At 48.3% G+C, this 17,286-nt stretch overlaps 3 protein-coding genes across 6 annotated transcripts in view; 1 reads left to right on the top strand and 2 right to left on the bottom strand.

Moving 5' to 3' along the window:
• Positions 1-1,448: 1,448 nt before the first annotated feature.
• On the bottom strand, positions 1,449-11,079 carry TMEM41A (transmembrane protein 41A). 2 transcript variants are annotated; one of them, XM_053657867.1, is made up of 6 exons: positions 10,739-11,079; positions 9,093-9,246; positions 8,283-8,360; positions 6,312-6,473; positions 5,790-5,928; positions 1,449-3,241 (listed from the first exon to the last, which is right to left on the bottom strand). In XM_053657867.1, the coding sequence occupies exons 1-6, from the start codon at positions 10,855-10,857 to the stop codon at positions 3,021-3,023; spliced, it is 873 nt and encodes a 290-aa protein (XP_053513842.1). In that variant the 5' UTR covers positions 10,858-11,079; the 3' UTR covers positions 1,449-3,020. The 2 variants fall into 2 exon arrangements, with proteins under 2 accessions (XP_053513842.1, XP_036987196.2); XM_037131301.2 differs by lacking the exon at positions 8,283-8,360 and having other exon boundaries at positions 10,739-11,070.
• LOC128626275 (60S ribosomal protein L10a-like) lies at positions 3,507-4,212 on the top strand. The gene is given in 2 exon segments (XM_053657868.1): positions 3,507-3,604; positions 3,607-4,212. Coding segments are annotated over 2 exon segments (642 nt in total). The 5' UTR covers positions 3,507-3,531; the 3' UTR covers positions 4,176-4,212.
• Positions 11,080-14,613: 3,534 nt separating the features above from the next.
• LIPH (lipase H) overlaps positions 14,614-17,286 on the bottom strand; it is a 50,952-nt gene continuing 48,279 nt past the window's right edge. For all 3 annotated transcript variants that reach the window (XM_037131298.2, XM_037131300.2, XM_037131299.2), the window contains one exon: positions 14,614-16,110. In XM_037131298.2, coding sequence (XP_036987193.2) covers positions 16,023-16,110 — 88 coding nt within the window. In that variant the 3' untranslated portion in view covers positions 14,614-16,022. The remainder of the gene's footprint in view (positions 16,111-17,286) is intronic.

The raw sequence follows: 17,286 nt of genomic DNA, 5'->3' as shown, positions 1-17,286 counted from the left end.
TGTCCGAGTATATCCACGCCCCCAGTGTTCCCAACCTCACACACTAGCACGCAAGAACCCATAGTCCACTTGTTTGCATGTTACAGTCAGCGCTCCAGGCCCCCGGGCAGAGGACCCCGTGGAACCTGGAACACTTCTGAGGGACAGGTGGCAGAAGAGGGGAGCTCTGAGGAAAAGGGTTACCCCAGAGGAGTTCAGGCTTTGACGAGCTGTTGCGTGACCAGAGCGTGATGGCAGGATTTCACATGGAGCCAACCCCCAAGCCAATGCAAGGCATCTGTACAGAAACTTGCAGAATCAGACCTACTCACAACAGCCACTTCACAGGGCCCAGGGGGATGCTGGCTCCAGGCCGCGGCCCCGTGACCGGGCGATGGGGTCCTCCGGTGGTTGCGTCAGCAAGTGCAAGCTACAAGGAAGACGTGCCTCACGGAGGTGTCACCTGGGGAGCTCTTTACCTCCAGTGACCGCTTCTCAGGCTCCTGAAAGGGGAAGACTCACTTCAATTCTTTACTGCAATCATTTGAGTTCCCTATCAATTTGGAGCACGTTAAATTCATTTTTATGGTAAAGTCTCAAAACACCCTCCCTCATCTGGGTCCCCTGTGGTCTCCGAACTGACGGTCCCCTGCACTGTGTTGGTCTCTGATGCCGACTCCCTTTGTCAAACGACCGACTACACAACAATGGGAGCAGAGTGACTACCAAAGCATATGTGTGGAATTCAACAAGAGGTGTTTTTCACTGTTTTTTGGTTCACCTTTTATTAAGATTTTGTTTATTTTTAGACAGAGAGGGAAGGAGGGAGAATAGATAAATATTAATGTGGGGTTGCTTCCCACACACCCCGTACTGGGAACCTGGCCTGCAACCCAGGCATGTGCCCTGACTGCGGATTGAACCTGCGATCCTTTGGTTCACAGGCCTGCACTCAATCCACTGAGCTACACCAGCCAGGGCTGTTCATCTTTTCTTAAAGGCACTGGTTATGTCCTGGGAGCTGCCTTCACAAATCTCAGCGTGTATCAGTACTTTAGGGAAAAGACTTTACATGACTGGTTTTCCTGCAGCCAGGAAAAACTAGGTGCTGGCAAGCCATTCCTGTGGTTCTCTCATTAGACACACGCACAAAAGGAAGAGACCACCATTGTTTTATTTTGTTTTAGTCTCTTCCTGATTATGCGGGCACGGCCTAGGTAAGCACTCCGCTCCTCACCTACGGCTTTCCTGCTGCCCATCTCATAGCTCTTAGGCATTATTTGCAACCCCACTATAAAGCAAGCATAGAGAGGGAAAAGGGTGAAGTGAAAATCTGGCTTCCGAAAAATATTTAGCCTGGGAGAGCTAAAATACCATTTTGGAGTGTCTGATTTTCAGCAGAACCAGATTACCACTGGCAAAGGGAACTGAAAGTTAGCAACGTGTACAGTACAAACGCATACTACAGAGAACATTTACATCCATTTATTCGGGAAATTTCTTTGCCTGTAAACTCACAACTGCTAAGGCACATTGTTGCAAGGTTATGAGGGGTGCGGTGGACAGACCAATCTGAGGATCCCAGGAAAGGGCAAAGTACAGAGAGCTTCCTTGTTTCTCCCTCCCTTCCCCCACTCCGGGCCGGGAACACAGAGCCGTGGATTCCAAAGTCCAGATTGCAAAGTCCAGTTGGCCTCCTCTTCAATCCCACCCTGTTATCAAACTTCTTTTAAAGCAACACTTCTTTGTGGTGGTTTTGTTGTGGTTTTTTGTTGTTTTGGATCACACAAGTCCAAAACACAATGCTTGGGAATTCCTTCTCAAGAATTCATGTGAAACATGTGCCCTAGATTAAAAAGCCTTGGCGAGATTCATGGTCAAGCCAAATCAAAAACCCATCAGATCATGCCCAAGAGCAATGATTCTGGTGAGAACGGGGTTACTCCTGTATGGGACAGGATCCCAGAGCTGCTCGGTTTAGGTGCGGAGGTCCTTCTACCTGGGAAGCATTGACCCGGGTCTGTGCCAGTTCAATGCTGCTGCTACAGGAAGCAACGACAGCTACAGGTAATTGAAAGACTACAGAACAAGTGACCCCAAACCAAGTTTTCCTCTTAGAATGAAAAGATAAAGTATAATTATTCCTCGAGTTATTCTTGGCAAATGACACACTGAAAAACACTCGGAGGGTAAACGGGCTAATGTCTGAGTGTACTGAATCCATCCCCCCAGCAGGGCAGAGAAGGACTTGCCACCCAGAAAAAACACATCAGAAAATCTACTGATGGTCACTCAGTCTGAGTGAGTCGAGGGCCCTGCACTGTCCAGGTGGACAGGAATTTCTCCCGACCATGTCCATAAAATAGAGTTTGCTCCCCTCACATTTAATAGTCTGCAATCACCAGCATTGTCAAGACACGCCACCGAGAGGGAACATGACACACGGGAACACCCGTGCCTGAACACAAAGGGCGTCACAGAAGTCACTGCGTCCGAGCTGCACGCGGAAGTGCAAAGCAGTTTGGCGGTGTCTTCCCCTTGGTTTACGGAAGAGGTAGGTCATCGGCAAAAAAGTGCAGAAGAAACACTCTTCACAGGACTAACATGATGAAGAGTGAGGTCAGTGACACAGGTTCACAGGCCATGGTTTACACTAATAACAAACACCAGGGACTTAACAGAACACCTGTCACAACAGCCTATCACGCTGCAAAAGAGGCCTCTGCACGGGGAGGGTCAGCACGCTTGCCCGAGGCAGCTCGGGGCTTGGCGAGAGGCAAACACAGCAGACCACCCCGAGTTCCTTGTCAAGAAAACATAAACTGGATTTTCTAAGAGGCTATCCATTTGACAGAGTGTCTTACTACACCTGATAGAATTCACCTTCTAGAGCAGTGTCCTTTATGACAAGACACTGCACGCAGACGAACAGTGTCCAAACCACCCGTAGAGGGTGACCAAAAACACAACAGGCTGTGGAGGACCACACCCACTACACACATGGGCAACAGAGTCCAGGGACCCGGTGACCAGACCCCCGATCACTCGCCCTTTCTGTTACTTAGATGATTGGTGTTGCTTGTTTCATTCAAATGTAGGTCTTTCTGACTGAATTTTTTAATGAGGGTTCCAGGAACTAAAGCCACCAGAGCGATGGCCAACAGCTTGAAGACAGTTTCCCAGGAGAAAAGAGCATCCAGAGAGGAGAGGGTTGACAGGATGGAGCCTGTCTGCACGCAGATGAAGTTGTAGGGGATCAAACCTGGAAGGAGGAAAGGGAAACAGCCGGTTACTGGAGGGGTGGGAAGAGGAAGAACGGTGACCCTTCAGAAATGTCACCAAAAATTCACAGCAGGCTCCCCAGGTCTGGCTTTCTCCCCAGCTCCTGACCCCTAAACCTATTACCTCTTTCTCTCCTTCTTTTCCACTTTTCCCCTCCTTTCTTCACTTTCCATATACCCCTGCTTTGAAGTGGTTTACAAAAATAAATACACTACAGTAAGATTAAAAAGATTTTAACAGCCTTTTCCGGTTTCTGCCGCGTAAGGAGTCATGAGCAGCAAAGTCTCCCGCGACACCCTCTACGAGGCGGTGCGGGAAGTCCTGCACGGGAACCAGCGCAAGCGCCGGAGACGGTGGAGTTGCAGATCAGCTTGAAGAACTATGACCCCCAGAAGGACAAACGCTTCTCGGGCACCGTCAGGCTTAAGTCCACCCCCCGTCCCAAGTTCTCCGTGTGTGTTCTGGGGGACCAGCAGCACTGCGATGAGGCCAAGGCCATGGACATCCCCCACATGGACATTGAGGCGCTGAAGAAACTCAACAAGAATAAGAAACTGGTCAAGAAGCTGGCCAAGAAGTATGATGCCTTTTTGGCTTCGGAGTCTCTGATCAAGCAGATCCCACGAATCCTGGGCCCAGGCCTGAATAAGGCTGGCAAGTTCCCTTCCTTGTTGACCCACAATGAGAACATGGTGGCCAAAGTTGATGAAGTCAAATCCACAATTAAGTTCCAGATGAAGAAGGTGCTGTGTCTGGCAGTGGCTGTTGGCCACGTGAAGATGACAGATGATGAGCTTGTGTACAACATCCACTTAGCTGTCAATTTCCTGGTGTCACTACTCAAAAAGAACTGGCAGAACGTCCGGGCTTTGTATATCAAGAGCACCATGGGCAAGCCCCAGCGTCTGTACTAAGGCACAGCTTAATAAACCATACTGGCACCATTAAAAAAAAAAAAAAAAAAAAGATTTTAACAGGGAACACAAAAGGAATGAAGACTAAAATAAGGGAGTACCGCTAGGACAGAAATGCATAAGGCTCACCCATTTGCTAGCGATGGGCCCCAAATTTGCTGCGGAGCCACCCAGAGCCAAGTCAGGAGGAGCTCCAGCATTACAAGATTTACAGCTGAACGTGAGAACAAACAGCTTCCACAGAAGTGCCACTTTTCATGTTCGGTGCTGATTCTAACAGGCCATCAGACCCCCTGAACCACAGAAGGCTGAGGGGGGGCCAGACAGGCTGGGGGTGTGACCGCCCTCATGATGAGAACATACCCTCGGGCTCCACCCCGAGACTCTGGTCACCCAGGTCTAGTAATGCATCGGGGCCCTGCATTTTTTTCTTTTCTCTCAAATTTATCATTTTTTATTTTCAATTACAGTTAACATACGTTATTATATTAGTTTCAGGTATACGCACCAATGATTAGATACTACTTAACTTACTAAGTGATCATCCCGATAAATCGCGCACCCAGCGGGCACCACTGTCATTAGAATGTTGCTGCCCAGACCCTGTGATGCACTTTACATCCCCATGGCTATTCTGTAACAGTCCATTTGTCCTTCTTAACCACCCCAGCCCCCCTCCCATCTGGCAACCATCAAATCGTTCTTGTACCTATGAGTCTGTTTCTGTTCTGCTTGTTCATTTTTTTATTCAATTGTCAACAAATGCGTCTATTGCCATTTTATTGTTCATATTTTTTATTCTCTTTCTTCATCTTCTTAAAAAAGATCCTCTCACAGGAACATGCATTTTAAAAGCCCCTCCCCTGTCCACTCTGATTGGATTGGGACCCCCAGACAATCCACCCCTCTTCTGCAAATGACTCCTCAAGACCACAGACCACTCAACACTGCACAGCTGGTCAGAGGGGGACTGGAACTCTGGTGTCCAGGTGCTTCCCAAGCTTTGTGCCATCTAGGTTATTACAGGCTGCTAACTGAGGCACTCTGATTATCCTTCCCCTCCCTGCTAGCCCCTCATCTGGCCAAGTGGCCCACTGAGAGTAACTGGCTTGCTCTAGGTCACACAACTGTCAAAAGGTAAGAGGAGCTTCAGTGTTCCCAGCTCCTTCCTAGGGCAGATCTTATTAAAAGAGGGGCCAAACCCAAACAGGAAGTCCTTTGCTCTGTTCCTTTCTTTTGTCTCTGCCATTTCTTCTGTCCACGTACCCTTACTCCAACCCTGAACTTCCTGCTCATGTTCACTGAGCACCTACCAGGGGCCAAGTCCTATGCTTTAGATTGTTCCCCTAATCCCAGTGCCTAGCACGGTGCCTGGCACACAGCAGGTACTAACAAAGTGGTGGAATAAACAGTCCCACTTTTTCTGAAAGTAGTTGGATAAGGTTTCTTGTTGAAGCCTGAGTAGACTGAAATCAGGGTGTCAGCCAGTAAGGCTGACGACGCTCCTGCCAGCCGCTGCTCTCAGAGGCAGGCACACGCCGCGCGGCCGGGAACCCAGGGCAGTGCCCCCGCCCGGCCGCTTGAAGACCCACACGCGCTCCATCAGCTTCTTACCGATAAGAACAGAGAAGAAGAACTGTGCAATGGGGATGTTCAGAATCGGGGCCGAGAGGTTCAAGAACCAGTTTGGTGTCATGGGGAAAAGTCTCAAAAACAGTAGGAAAAAAAACAAGCTGTTTCTGTTCTCCTCCACCTGCAGCCAAAGAAGACAAGGCCATTAGGAAGCAGAAAGAGTCCCAGGTACTGAAGCCCACTGGTGCCAGGCACTGTCCTGGTCACTTTACATGCCCTGTCCCCAACTCCCCAACGACGCTCCAGGGTAGAGACTGTTTTCCTTGTTTTTAAAACAGTAATACCTAAGGCTCGCGGATATCAGGAATTTGCCTAAAGCCACAGAACAGGAAATGCTGGAGCTGGGATTTGATCCCACGTCTGTGCCTCTCAGAGCCATTAAAAGAACCCCTAGGGCTCCCAGAAGCAGTGGAGGAACACTGGGAAATCCCTGCCCTCACTGCCTTCAGGGCCCTGGGGTGACTCTATGGGAGTCCAGCACTCGGAGGTGCTGCTTCCACTCACCTTCCTCTGCAGTGGGGCCACTTTATCAGGGAAGTAGGAGACCACCAGCTGTTTGCCAAACATACTGGAAAGCAGGTAGCAGCACGTGGCACCCACCGATGTCAACACACAGCACAGCAGAAGCCCTAGCCATGGCCCAAACAAAGCACCGGCTAAAACGTTCTGCAAAGAAAACAAACCCTCAGCCGAGAGAACATCTGGCAGCTGGCAGACACCTCATCCGGGAAGTCAAGAGTCACAGGTTCCGGGGGGATAAATGGTGATGGAAGGAGACCTGACTTGGGGTGGTGAACACAATGCAACACACAGATGATGTATTGTAGAACTGCATACTTGAAACTTGTTTTATTTTATTAACCAATGTCACTCCAATAAATTCAATTAAAAAAACAGAAGAGTTGCCCTGGCCGGGGTGCTCAGGTGGCTGGAGCGTTGTTCTGTGCACCAAAAGGTTGTGGGTTCAATCCCTGGCCAGGACACATACTTAGGTTGCAGGTTTGATCCCCGTGTGGGAGGGAGCCAATCAACGTTTCTCTGTTTCTCTCTCTCTCTCTCCCTCTCTGTCTCTCTAAAACCAATAAACACACCTTCAAGTGAGGATTAAAAAAAAGAGAGCCATAGGTTCCCTACACCTTCCTGGCCAAAACCCGGCTCCCACTTTAAAGAATGAAAAGTGTTCCACAAGCTGAGAACTACAACCCTGGCTTTGCTCTCTTCACCTATAAAACAGGGGTGAGGATTAAAACCTCAGAGGGCAGGAGAGAATCAAATGAGAAAATAGGAACTTGCTGCTGTGGTATGTCCTGCAAACACGGGTGTTCGAGGAGGCAGAACTGAAACTCACAAGTTATTGTTACCATTTTAAATGAACACAACCATGAATTTTCTCTCAGTAAGACCACACAAACTATATATAAAGTGTCTTGTTTCTGCCCTGACGGGGTGGTGCACTTGCTTGGGCATCGTCCCATAAAGCTAAATGTTGCAGGTTCGATTCCTGGTCAGGGCACATGCCTGGGTTGTGTGTGCAGTCCCCAGTCGGAGACCAGGTTGCATAGGAGAGGCAACCCTTCGATGTTCCTCTCTCACATCCACGTTTCTCTTCCTCTCTTTGTCCCTTCCTTCCCCTCTCTAAAAATAAATACAATCTTTAAAAATAAGTAAATAAAATATCTTCTGTCTTTGCTTTGTGCTGGAATTACATCTATGTGGTATGCTAATGATGAGGGTTTCATGTCGAATAGAGATCTAGGTGACATTCAAAAAAGCCTTAGATTAACCAAAATGACAAAGTGAGCCAATGCTTCCTAAATGCAATTTGGCTGGTTAACGTCATTCTGCCAAAGGTGGGACCCTTCTTCAATCTCTCCATGACCCTGTGTCATAACTATCCTTACCCTGTTCTACAGGTGAGAGATTAAGTACATGCCCAAGATCACACGAGGCAGAGACACGGGTCACCTCTAGGTGGCAGCTGTCTGTTTGCTCTAAACAGGGATCAGCTCAGGTGGGAAGGCAGGCACCTGAGGAGCCAGTCCCCGACCTCGAACACCACACACCTCGCCTTTCTCTATTGGCATGGCCACGTTTGCTTCTCTTTCAGTTTCCAACAAAGGAACTGCTTAAGCAGATCAAGCCTAAGCCTGCAGTAGAGAGAAGATGTTGGGGCAGGAGACAGAAGCAGGATTTCCTGTTCCTTATTCAATCATTCAACAAGTGCTTGGGGACCACTGTGTGTCAGGCACTGTCACCATGCCAGCCACTTGACTCCCAGTCTCATTTAATTGCTCCATGCAACAACCCTAGAGGGTTCCATATGAGGAAACAGAGTTGGAGAAGTTAAAAGGCTTGCCCGTGGTCACACAGCTGGGATTCGAAGCCGCCCCGTGCCCTAGCAGACCCCTCCTCGAACATTCACGTGAACCGGTTTACAGTGCTGCTGGGAGGAGAGCACGGATTATTCTGTGGAACCTGCAATGGCAACTGACGAGTAGCATCCAACGGCCAGAGAACAAGCTCAGGTCTGACACTTGGCTCCAGAGGGGCCACCTGGAAAAACAGAATGACTTGTTCTCTCCACACCAGGGAAACTTCTCGATCCTCTACAGCCTCACACTACCACCTCACACTACCACGAACAACTTGCATTTGTTCATCAAACACTTATGAAGGCACCTCACTGTGCCAGGCAAAGGAATACAAGGGCTGGGAATAAGAAACAGGACCTACCTTCAAGGAACTCAGGAACCCACAAACTAATGGAGAAAACAGATTTTTTGAGGGGGGCCCTACATCAGAAGGAGCTGGGCTCCCTAAAAACAGATTTTTCCCCCTGGCTGTTCCTTAAACATGTTTGCTTCTTCATCTGAAACTGCCAAAATTCACAGCATCACAGGAGCTCCGAGGGGGAAGAGCTGACCCAGCGCAGGGCACACGTGTGTTTCTCTGAAGAACAGTGCTCCACTTTCTCAGTGCCTTGGAAACAAAAGCAGCCTATCTGAGGGGAAAGGCAGACTCCGGGGCTGGGTGGAAGCTGGCTCTGATGCCAGGCCCACCCCCTCCTCACCTTGTCCCTTTGGACAGTTACTCAACCTCTGCCCACGTTTATAAGGCTGTTGGGAGCATTAAATAAGGTCATGCAGCTGAAACAACTAGGGCATACCAACCACTAGGGAAGCTGTCAAACGATGGTAGTCACAGTAGTCTGTCCCCTCTAAGGGACTCTCTACAAAGACAGAAGGTGGCTTCCTGACAGGCACAGACAGAGGACAGGGCACTGACCAGGAAGCTGGAGCCAGGGATGGCAAAGCACTGCTTATAAAGGTAGGCACTGCAGAAAAGCAGGAACACGTAGGCCTGGTGCTCCTTCCGGTAGTCTCGAAGGACCTCAGAGAGCTCCCGCAACTCAGCCAGGTCAGAGGGGAACCACAGTGACCTGAAGATTTGGAAAAGCAGATACAAACATGAGTCCAGACCAACCTAGTACCTATGAAAATCACTTGTGGTGTTGTCTTTCCAAAGCAGGTGTATAAGTGCACTCATCATCTGGTCTTCTGGAAATATACACACAATGGGTGCCTCAGATGACGGGTGACCGAATGCAACACAGGGGGTTTGGAAGCCAGAGACCTGGGTTAGCATCTGAACTCTGCTACTATCCAGCTGCGTGATCTTGGCCTAGTCCCTGGGCCTCAGTCTCCTTATCTGAAAAATGAGTGTTAACATTGGGTAATCTCTAAGGTCCTGTTCAGCTCTCAGATTTTATGATCTACTCTTAAGAAGTAAATGGATTAATTACCAGGCAAGTACTTAACTTCCTAAATTGCCTTCCTTTCAAGGAGTGCCCCCTCCCCAACAAACTTGAGGCCAAGGACAAGTCAAACTTCACCCTGTTCTTGAGTTTCTAGGTAAAACGGCTGTTTTATCAGACAGTAACAAGCAAATTAAAGGCTCTCTGGGAAAGTATACTTGTCCAGCACCATAAACATACCTTTTGATAATATGTGAAGCTTGAAACTAACCCTTTCCTGCTTTAACATCCTGCTCTTTATCTGGTCCTCAATGTACTCTGAGTCCCGTACAAGGGTTGCAGTGTAAAGGCTGCTTTGTCTCTCCTACCTGAACAACCCTTGAATCCATCCGTGATCAATAATAGGCAAACCCTCCCAGTTCTCATCAAAATGTTTCTCTTAGCATATCTGACACCCACAGCAAAGCCTTCCCAGCTAGAGCAAAAAAAAAAAAAAACCAGTAACTGAAACAATTGTCTTAATATTCAAATATCAGTAACATCCTTGACGCGATGCTTGCCAGGCATACTCCCATGAACTGTACAAACAGCAGAGCACTCACGACAAACCAGCCTGGTAGGTATTACGCGGCCTCCTGCCTCACCCAGTCTGTAATAATAAGGGGAAAGGTAGAGACAGCCAGCAAGTCGGACAGGCCCTAAAATTAATTCCTGAATAATTTAAAGCTGTCCATCAAACGTTTCACCTGAAGACCAGCTGCCTTAAAGTCCCAAGGGCAGACCTAAGTGAGGTGAGGTAGAGAGGACGATGGTGGGAAGCTGACAGCAGTCGTGAAGAAGGGGCTGCAGGTCCAAACAGGGGCGGGGGTCATCTGCAAATAGGAGTTAGGGCGGAGTCTGGGAAAGCGACCGGAACGCGAAGGGCAGGTGAAGCCACCGCGCGACCAGAGGCGTGCAAGCAGCCTCCGCCCGGCGTAAAGCGCTGCGTTTCCCTACGCAAATCACCACTTCAAAGCAACCGACCACAGCTCCAGACCCCCTATCGCCTGTCCTAAAACTGAACCCCAATTCTCAACCCTGTCAGCCCCGATCCAGGAACCGATATCTCCGATTCCCAGACTCCATCCTCGACACTGACTCCTTTCCTGTGACCCGAACCCCAGTCCATGCCACTCACCTGCCTTCAGTGTCCTCAGCGGAGCCCCGTGTCGGTACGCGGGGCAGTCGAGTCGACAGCAAGTACAAGGTGAAGGTGCAGCCAATGAAGACCAGGAACAGACAGAGGAGGGCGCGCATCTTGGCGCCCGCCCGGGACCGCCAGGCCGCGGAGGAGCCCGGAGCCAGCCCCTAAGCCCACACCGCGCGGCCCGAGCTGGGGAACACGTTCGCAGACGGACCGGGGCGGGACCCGCGCCAAGCCCCGCCCCGGATCGAGGCCCCGCCCCCGCCCAGACAAACTCCGCCCGGGCTGGAATTCCAGAGGAAGCCTTTCTTCTGGTCCTTCTTGCCTGTCTGATCTTCTTTAGCCTTTTTTTTTTTAACGTTTATTAACGTTGTTTTCTTCAAGTATTTGTAGGCTCTCTGCCAGGCGCTGGGACATCCAGAGGCAAATCACGAGTCCTGCCCACAGCGTGCTTGCAGTCTGGTGGTCAAGACAGCCTTGTCCACAACCAGCTGTAACACCAACCAAACTAAGCCAGTGTAGAAGCAGGGGCTCTGTCCAGTGCGGTGAGTTGGCAAGAAAATGACTAGTTGTTTGGTACGCTGATTTTGAGAAGTCAACAGAATACAGAAAGTGAATGAGAAACCAGTGTTACTGAGCTTGCGTCAGCAGTATGCTGGGGCAAGGAACGAAATAGTGAATAGGAAGGCAAGGCTCCTGCTCCTGCTCTTAAGGATTTCACTTTCCCTTGGTTGGGGGAGAGCATGGAGAAAGATATAATTCCAGAACATGGTAAGTGCCATGAAGGGAACAGACATACCAAAGCTCATTCCACTCCACAGGTGCAAGTATCATTATCCCACTTACAGATGAGTAGGTGAGCGGGGTGTTCAGATGAAGTCACTTTTCGAGCCCAGAGCTGGGAGTGCTGAACAGGGCTCAGCCCTTGTCTGCCCCCCCTGAGCCCATGCACTTCCTTCTGCCCTGTGCTGCCTCTCAACAGGCAGGTGAAAATTCGGAGCTCAGACTGAACATCAGATTTGGACAGCAGCTGCCTCTAGAGGAGACAGTTGAAATGAGGGGAGGAAAGAAGTGATGGCAGCTGACATTCACTGAGTACACACTCAAGGCTTCACAGTAAGCGTTTTACATGCAGAAATGTGTTTATTCTATATAATATGAAGCAAGGACTCTTAATAGCCCCCACTTTACAGTCTAGGAAATGGGAGCTTAGGAAGACTGAAATCAGCAGAGGTCAAACACCAGCAAACAGAGCATCTAGTCTCTTGCCCTCCTGTACCTTTGTGAGAGAAGACTGAGGTCAGAAGCCAGGTCAGTAAATAGTGGAACCAGTGAAAGAGAACCAGGTGGTTCATTCGAGGATGTTGGATGAGAAATGGAAGTGGGCAGGAGAGGTGCCCTCAGAGCCCAAGCAAGACTATGAGGAAAAGGACCAGTGCTCAGTGTCAGAGCCCATGGAAAAATCCAGCAAGGAGACCTGAACAAAGGTTGTGGGATTCAGCCAACAGGAGGTGGTAAAGAACCTGTGACAGAGCTATTGGGGAAATGCAAATTTCCCTACAGGCTCACTACCCAAGCCTCTGCTTGCTGTCCCTGACTTACCACCCCTCACTGCAACTCCTGTTCTGGTTCCTCCTGCCCAACTTGTCTGATTGGGAAGGAAGCCCTGGACTGAGCTCCCCACTCCAACCTCAGTCTCCCCATTTCTCCTGGTCCCCAATCCAACACCTGAAGAGCTAACTCTAACCAGCCAGTGCACCGCCTTCAGGCTGCACCAGCCTCCATCAAGGCCATTTGTTTACAGTACATGCCTAGGCAGCCTGGCAAAGGACAGTTTCACCCTCAATGAGGGACACATGCTGGACTGGGAAGCAGGATGGCTCAGGGAAGTACAAGGCAAGAAAAGGCAAGAGGTTCCAGTGAGAGTGAATTAGCCAGGCACTTATCATGGCTGTTTGTCAGTAGCAACCTCCTTTTCTGGCTTAATCAGCTCTGCACAGAGCAACTGAAAGGAGCAGCTCTGAGGACATGATTTTGCTTCCCCACGCCACTCCAACCAATAACTGCTGAGAACAGGAAGGACCACCTTCCCCAAGAGGTTCCAGTGACTGGTTCCTCTCCCTGAACTTTGGGATCAGGCCACCTAACGAGTGGCTGAGGACCCCATGGTCTCAAGGACCCCAATGGTCTAGCTGCCCTGGGGTGAGAGCTGAGCTGAGTCAGAGAGACTCATGGCAGAGCACTAGGGTTAATAAAGGCCCATGAACTCCTGCTGCTGAAGGCTACGGGCTGCCCCAATCCCTGCCCTTGCTGAGTCTGATGGTTCAGCTCTTCCTAGTTTCTACAAGTAACCTCTTTAATAAAATTTGGGTTAGTACGGGCAGATTTCTGTCACTAGCATCCCAGATTTCCTTGGCCAAGATAGGCTTTTGCAGGACTGAGAGTACAGGGCAGGAGTCCAAAGGTGGGCGCTTCTAAGTTTAGGGTTTGGGGCCAAATGGTTGTGTGTTAATGTCTAAATCACAGTAGTTGGGACCTCCTTCAAGTCCTAAAGTTGAGTCCAGTCCGTTCTGTTCAACAAACATTTAATGAGCACCCGCCTTGTGCCTGACCTGGTGTTAGGTGCTGCAGCAGCCAAGAAATGAATAGCTGCTGCTCTTGGGACACTCACAGTCCTGGAGGGGGCACAGACACAGAAACATATACATCACAGCATAATAAAGACGGTAACGGATGCACATACAAAGTTGGTGGAAAAGAAGGTGGTGGAAGGGCATTGGGAAAACAAGCAAGGCCATCTTTGAACCACAGCCTCAGAGTCATCTGAGAATGCTGAAGGCCCTGGAAGGTTTTGGCAAGGCACTAAAAAGGGGGAGAGCAAAATCTCCCAGGCTTCAGGCTTGTAGGAATGCTCAAGAATGGCGTTGGGAACCTTTGGAAGGTTCAAAGAGGAGTGGGAAAGCAAGCCAATCTCTCTTTTTCTCAGGGAGCCTGGGAAGTAGGCTAAGAGGCTCCAGAGATAATGAAGACAATAATAACAAAGGTGCCTGAGGGAGAAGTCAAAGGAAGAGACTGGTGGGCACCTCCAGGGACGTGCCCGCTGGCTGCGGGAGAGGAGGCCTTGACTTACAACTGAACTTGGTCCACAGGCTCACGAGATAATGGAGAGTGTTCATTTAATCACTGTGTCCCAAGTGCAGGCACCACTCTGGCACACAGCTCCTGCCTTGCAGAGCGATCTAGCGAAAAAGAGTAGATAGTGAACAAATAATGCACAAAAATACAACTTAAAAGTGTTACATGGGGGAAGTCCATTGTGCCGGCTGAGAAAGGTCTGAGCAGACTTCCCCTAAAGATGTGACAACTGAGCTAAGATCCACACGAAGTAGAAGATAATTGGTGATTATAGTCAGGAAGAGGGTAGCTTGAGGTTGGGATTCTGAAAGATACACTGGCCAAGAGAAAGGAGGAGAGGGGTAAGGATAACAAGAGACAGAGTCCAAAGTTCCAGGGACCTTGGGAGAAAGATTCTGAGAAGAGTGGTCACACCTAGGACTGTTACATGAAACTCACTGAAATTCATCTCCATTCCAGTGAGCAAACTCCCCCCCTCCTCTACTCATTTACCCACTCACTCATCCATCCACCCGATCCTCAGTGGGCAAGGCACCAAGCTGGGAGACACCAGCTGAAGCTGAGGGAGACTCGCTGGCCCGAGGAACTTATACACGATAGAAATGCTATTCCTGACAATTTCTTGCTATTGTTTTGACCTGTCGTCTACAAGGCAAGGGAACAAGGATGAAGAAGTGACTGTGCTAAGCCACAAAATGAAGAACAAATGAAACTCTGAAACAAATCCAGGCCCATAGCATATTTATTGCTCCATCCACAATGGTTGAGGAAAAGTGGGAAGGAGGAGGAGGGGTGACAAAATGTCCAGGTGGGCAGGACCATCGCTGAGACATTTCTTTCAGAGTTCAGTCATTCACCGCAGGCATCCCTCACTTAAGTGAAAGATTCTGTATTACATATATAAAAATGTTCTACACAGAAATATATCCACAAGATTCTATAATTTATGGAATAGAGTCCATTTCTTTAAAACAAGGGCTGTTCTTACAGAAAGCAGTAGGACAATCACTTGGATGAGGAAGTCACCAGGACTGTGACACTCAGGAATCCCAGAACTCCCTGCAGTGGCCATGGCTGTGGAACACGGGAGGCTCACCCCTTTGTCTCTGTCCCCGTGCTGGGCATCTGGCCCCACGGATGGCCCTTCCCTGGTTCTGGCCTCTCCGTTCTCAGCCATGTGGGCCTCTTGGCTTGGCTGCTGTAGTCATTCCAGATCCATGGATCACACACAGTTCAGGGAAGCCTAAGAATTCCTCAGACTGGAGGCTTCCAGTGCCCCAGGAAAAAACCGGTTTATGCTTTGAATTCACATGTTAGCAACACAAGTTGTTTAGCGTTATTCCAAAAGGTTAATATTAATTACTCCTAACAGGTGCGATTGTGTGCAGCATACATTTATTTTGCATTTTCTAAATTTCCTTTAATGATTATAGGTCACATTAGTAATAAGGAAAAATAAACATTTTTCCCAATTTAGAGAAGGTCAGAAGCCAGGGGTGTGGCTTTCTTGCCTTCCCAGAGCACACAGCCCAAGAAAGAAGCTGGTGTTGATAAAGAGTAGTTCTCTTATTGCATATTAGATATGCCATATCAAAATAAATAAAAGCACATTCACATTTATTAAACCACTCATGGATGTGGCACCCATGGGGTTTCAAAGAACCCTTCACACACTTGCCGCCCAGACCCACGCACAGCCCTGTGAGGTAGGTCAGTCTCCATTTCCTTCCACGTGTGGAGTCCCAGAGGAATTGGCATAGGGAAAGTGGAGTCGAGTCCGAAGTGAGGTCTCCAGCCAGTCCTTCCCTTTGAGATGCTTGTCGGGCTGAACTGCCCAAGTGAGAGGCAGCAGAATCACAAGGCGGAACAAACGAGGCCCCAGGATGCAGCCAGACAAGGCGCTGGGCTGCCTGGAGCCTGGCTATTTCTAACTTGCCCTACTTACGTGAGGGATCCCTTCCCAGGACCGCTCTGTAATCCAAAGCTGTGTGACATTTTGCAATGTGACATCCATAGGACACTACTGGAAAAATCCCTAGTTTCTTCATACTTTTTGTGCCTTGAGGAAAAGATGCACTGAAGCTTTTAAAAAGCCTGCCATAGCTTTCTTGATGTTACTGGCGCTCACGGGTCCTGACAACATTTACATCTGCAACTTTGGGCAAAGAATCGGCCGGAACACTGTTTCGGTGTTTTCCGTCAGGACAAGATCGTATCGACACAGCTGGGGCCTGTGAGAAGAGGGTAACGTATTCTTGTCAATACAATAATACAAACACCCTCGTCTAGCAAAATAAATTGTATTACATCCTTAGCATATCAAATGAGTTAGCAATTACTTCTAATGTTATAGGAAAGTGCTTCTGGTAAATAAGCAAATAACATCAACAACAAGAAGAAAGCAGGATGTAACATTGTATTTGACACATGACTTCAACTATGTTTAAAAACAGTAATAGAAAGCAGATTAGAAAGAAATAACCAAAAATATTAACAGTGGTCACCTCTGAATAAGGACATTATGTGGGATGTTTCTCTGTTTCCTAACACTTTTTGTACTTTCCAAAATTTTTAAATGAAAACATATTCCTTTGGTAATCATGGAAAAAAAGTATTAAGAAGTCCTATCATTTTAAGATGTAATGACTCTTCTTCTCTTGGGAGAAACTTGTATTATTAAATGTTTCAGGGTAGTCTAAACCTCCAGGAAAAAGGAATTTATATAGTACAGACTGTCCACATCGCTTCCTGACCCGCTCCATCTGCGGACTGGATAGCAGGGCCATGGGTGGCATTAGTAACAGAGCAAACGTACCATCACGGCCTGTCTCCTCTCCTTTGTTGCTGTCTCTCTACACACACACACACACACACACACACACAGTTGTTTACTGTTTTGAACCAACTGAGAACAGGTCATTTACCACTTAATTCTTTTTTTTAACATTTTTGTATTGTCCATTTAATTCTTTAGTGTGTATTTCCTAAGAACAACCATATTCTTGGTGCAATTATCAAAGTTAACATTGATACGATATTTTCATATCATATCAATAGAAGACAATGTTCCAATTTTTCTGGACAAGCCCCTGTTTTATCAATTTGCCAAATTATATGAGGTTTTCTTTTTCACAACAAATTATCAGCTTGCAAAACAGTGTGGTTAGGGTGGTTAGGGTGGTCAGGGAGGAACTGCATAACTCTAAACATATAACAACATTATTTCCTTAGATTATCAGCTCATTTATCCTTAAGAATGTAACAGTAAAATTCTCTTGGATTACTAGACTACTTGTTTTTATCAAGTCTATTCTTGGAATAACTCTAGGGCTTCCAGCTAAGATGGAGGCATAGGTAGATAGATACACTTTGCTTCCTTGCCCAACCAAAGAAGGATAACAATAAAT

This window comes from Artibeus jamaicensis, unplaced genomic scaffold (assembly GCF_021234435.1).
Source record: "Artibeus jamaicensis isolate MK-2021 breed Jamaican fruit bat unplaced genomic scaffold, CSHL_Jam_final scaffold_474, whole genome shotgun sequence".
Lineage (NCBI taxonomy): Eukaryota > Metazoa > Chordata > Mammalia > Chiroptera > Phyllostomidae > Artibeus > Artibeus jamaicensis.
Note: the sequence above shows the minus strand (reverse complement) of the source record. Positions and strands in the feature narration are given on the sequence as shown.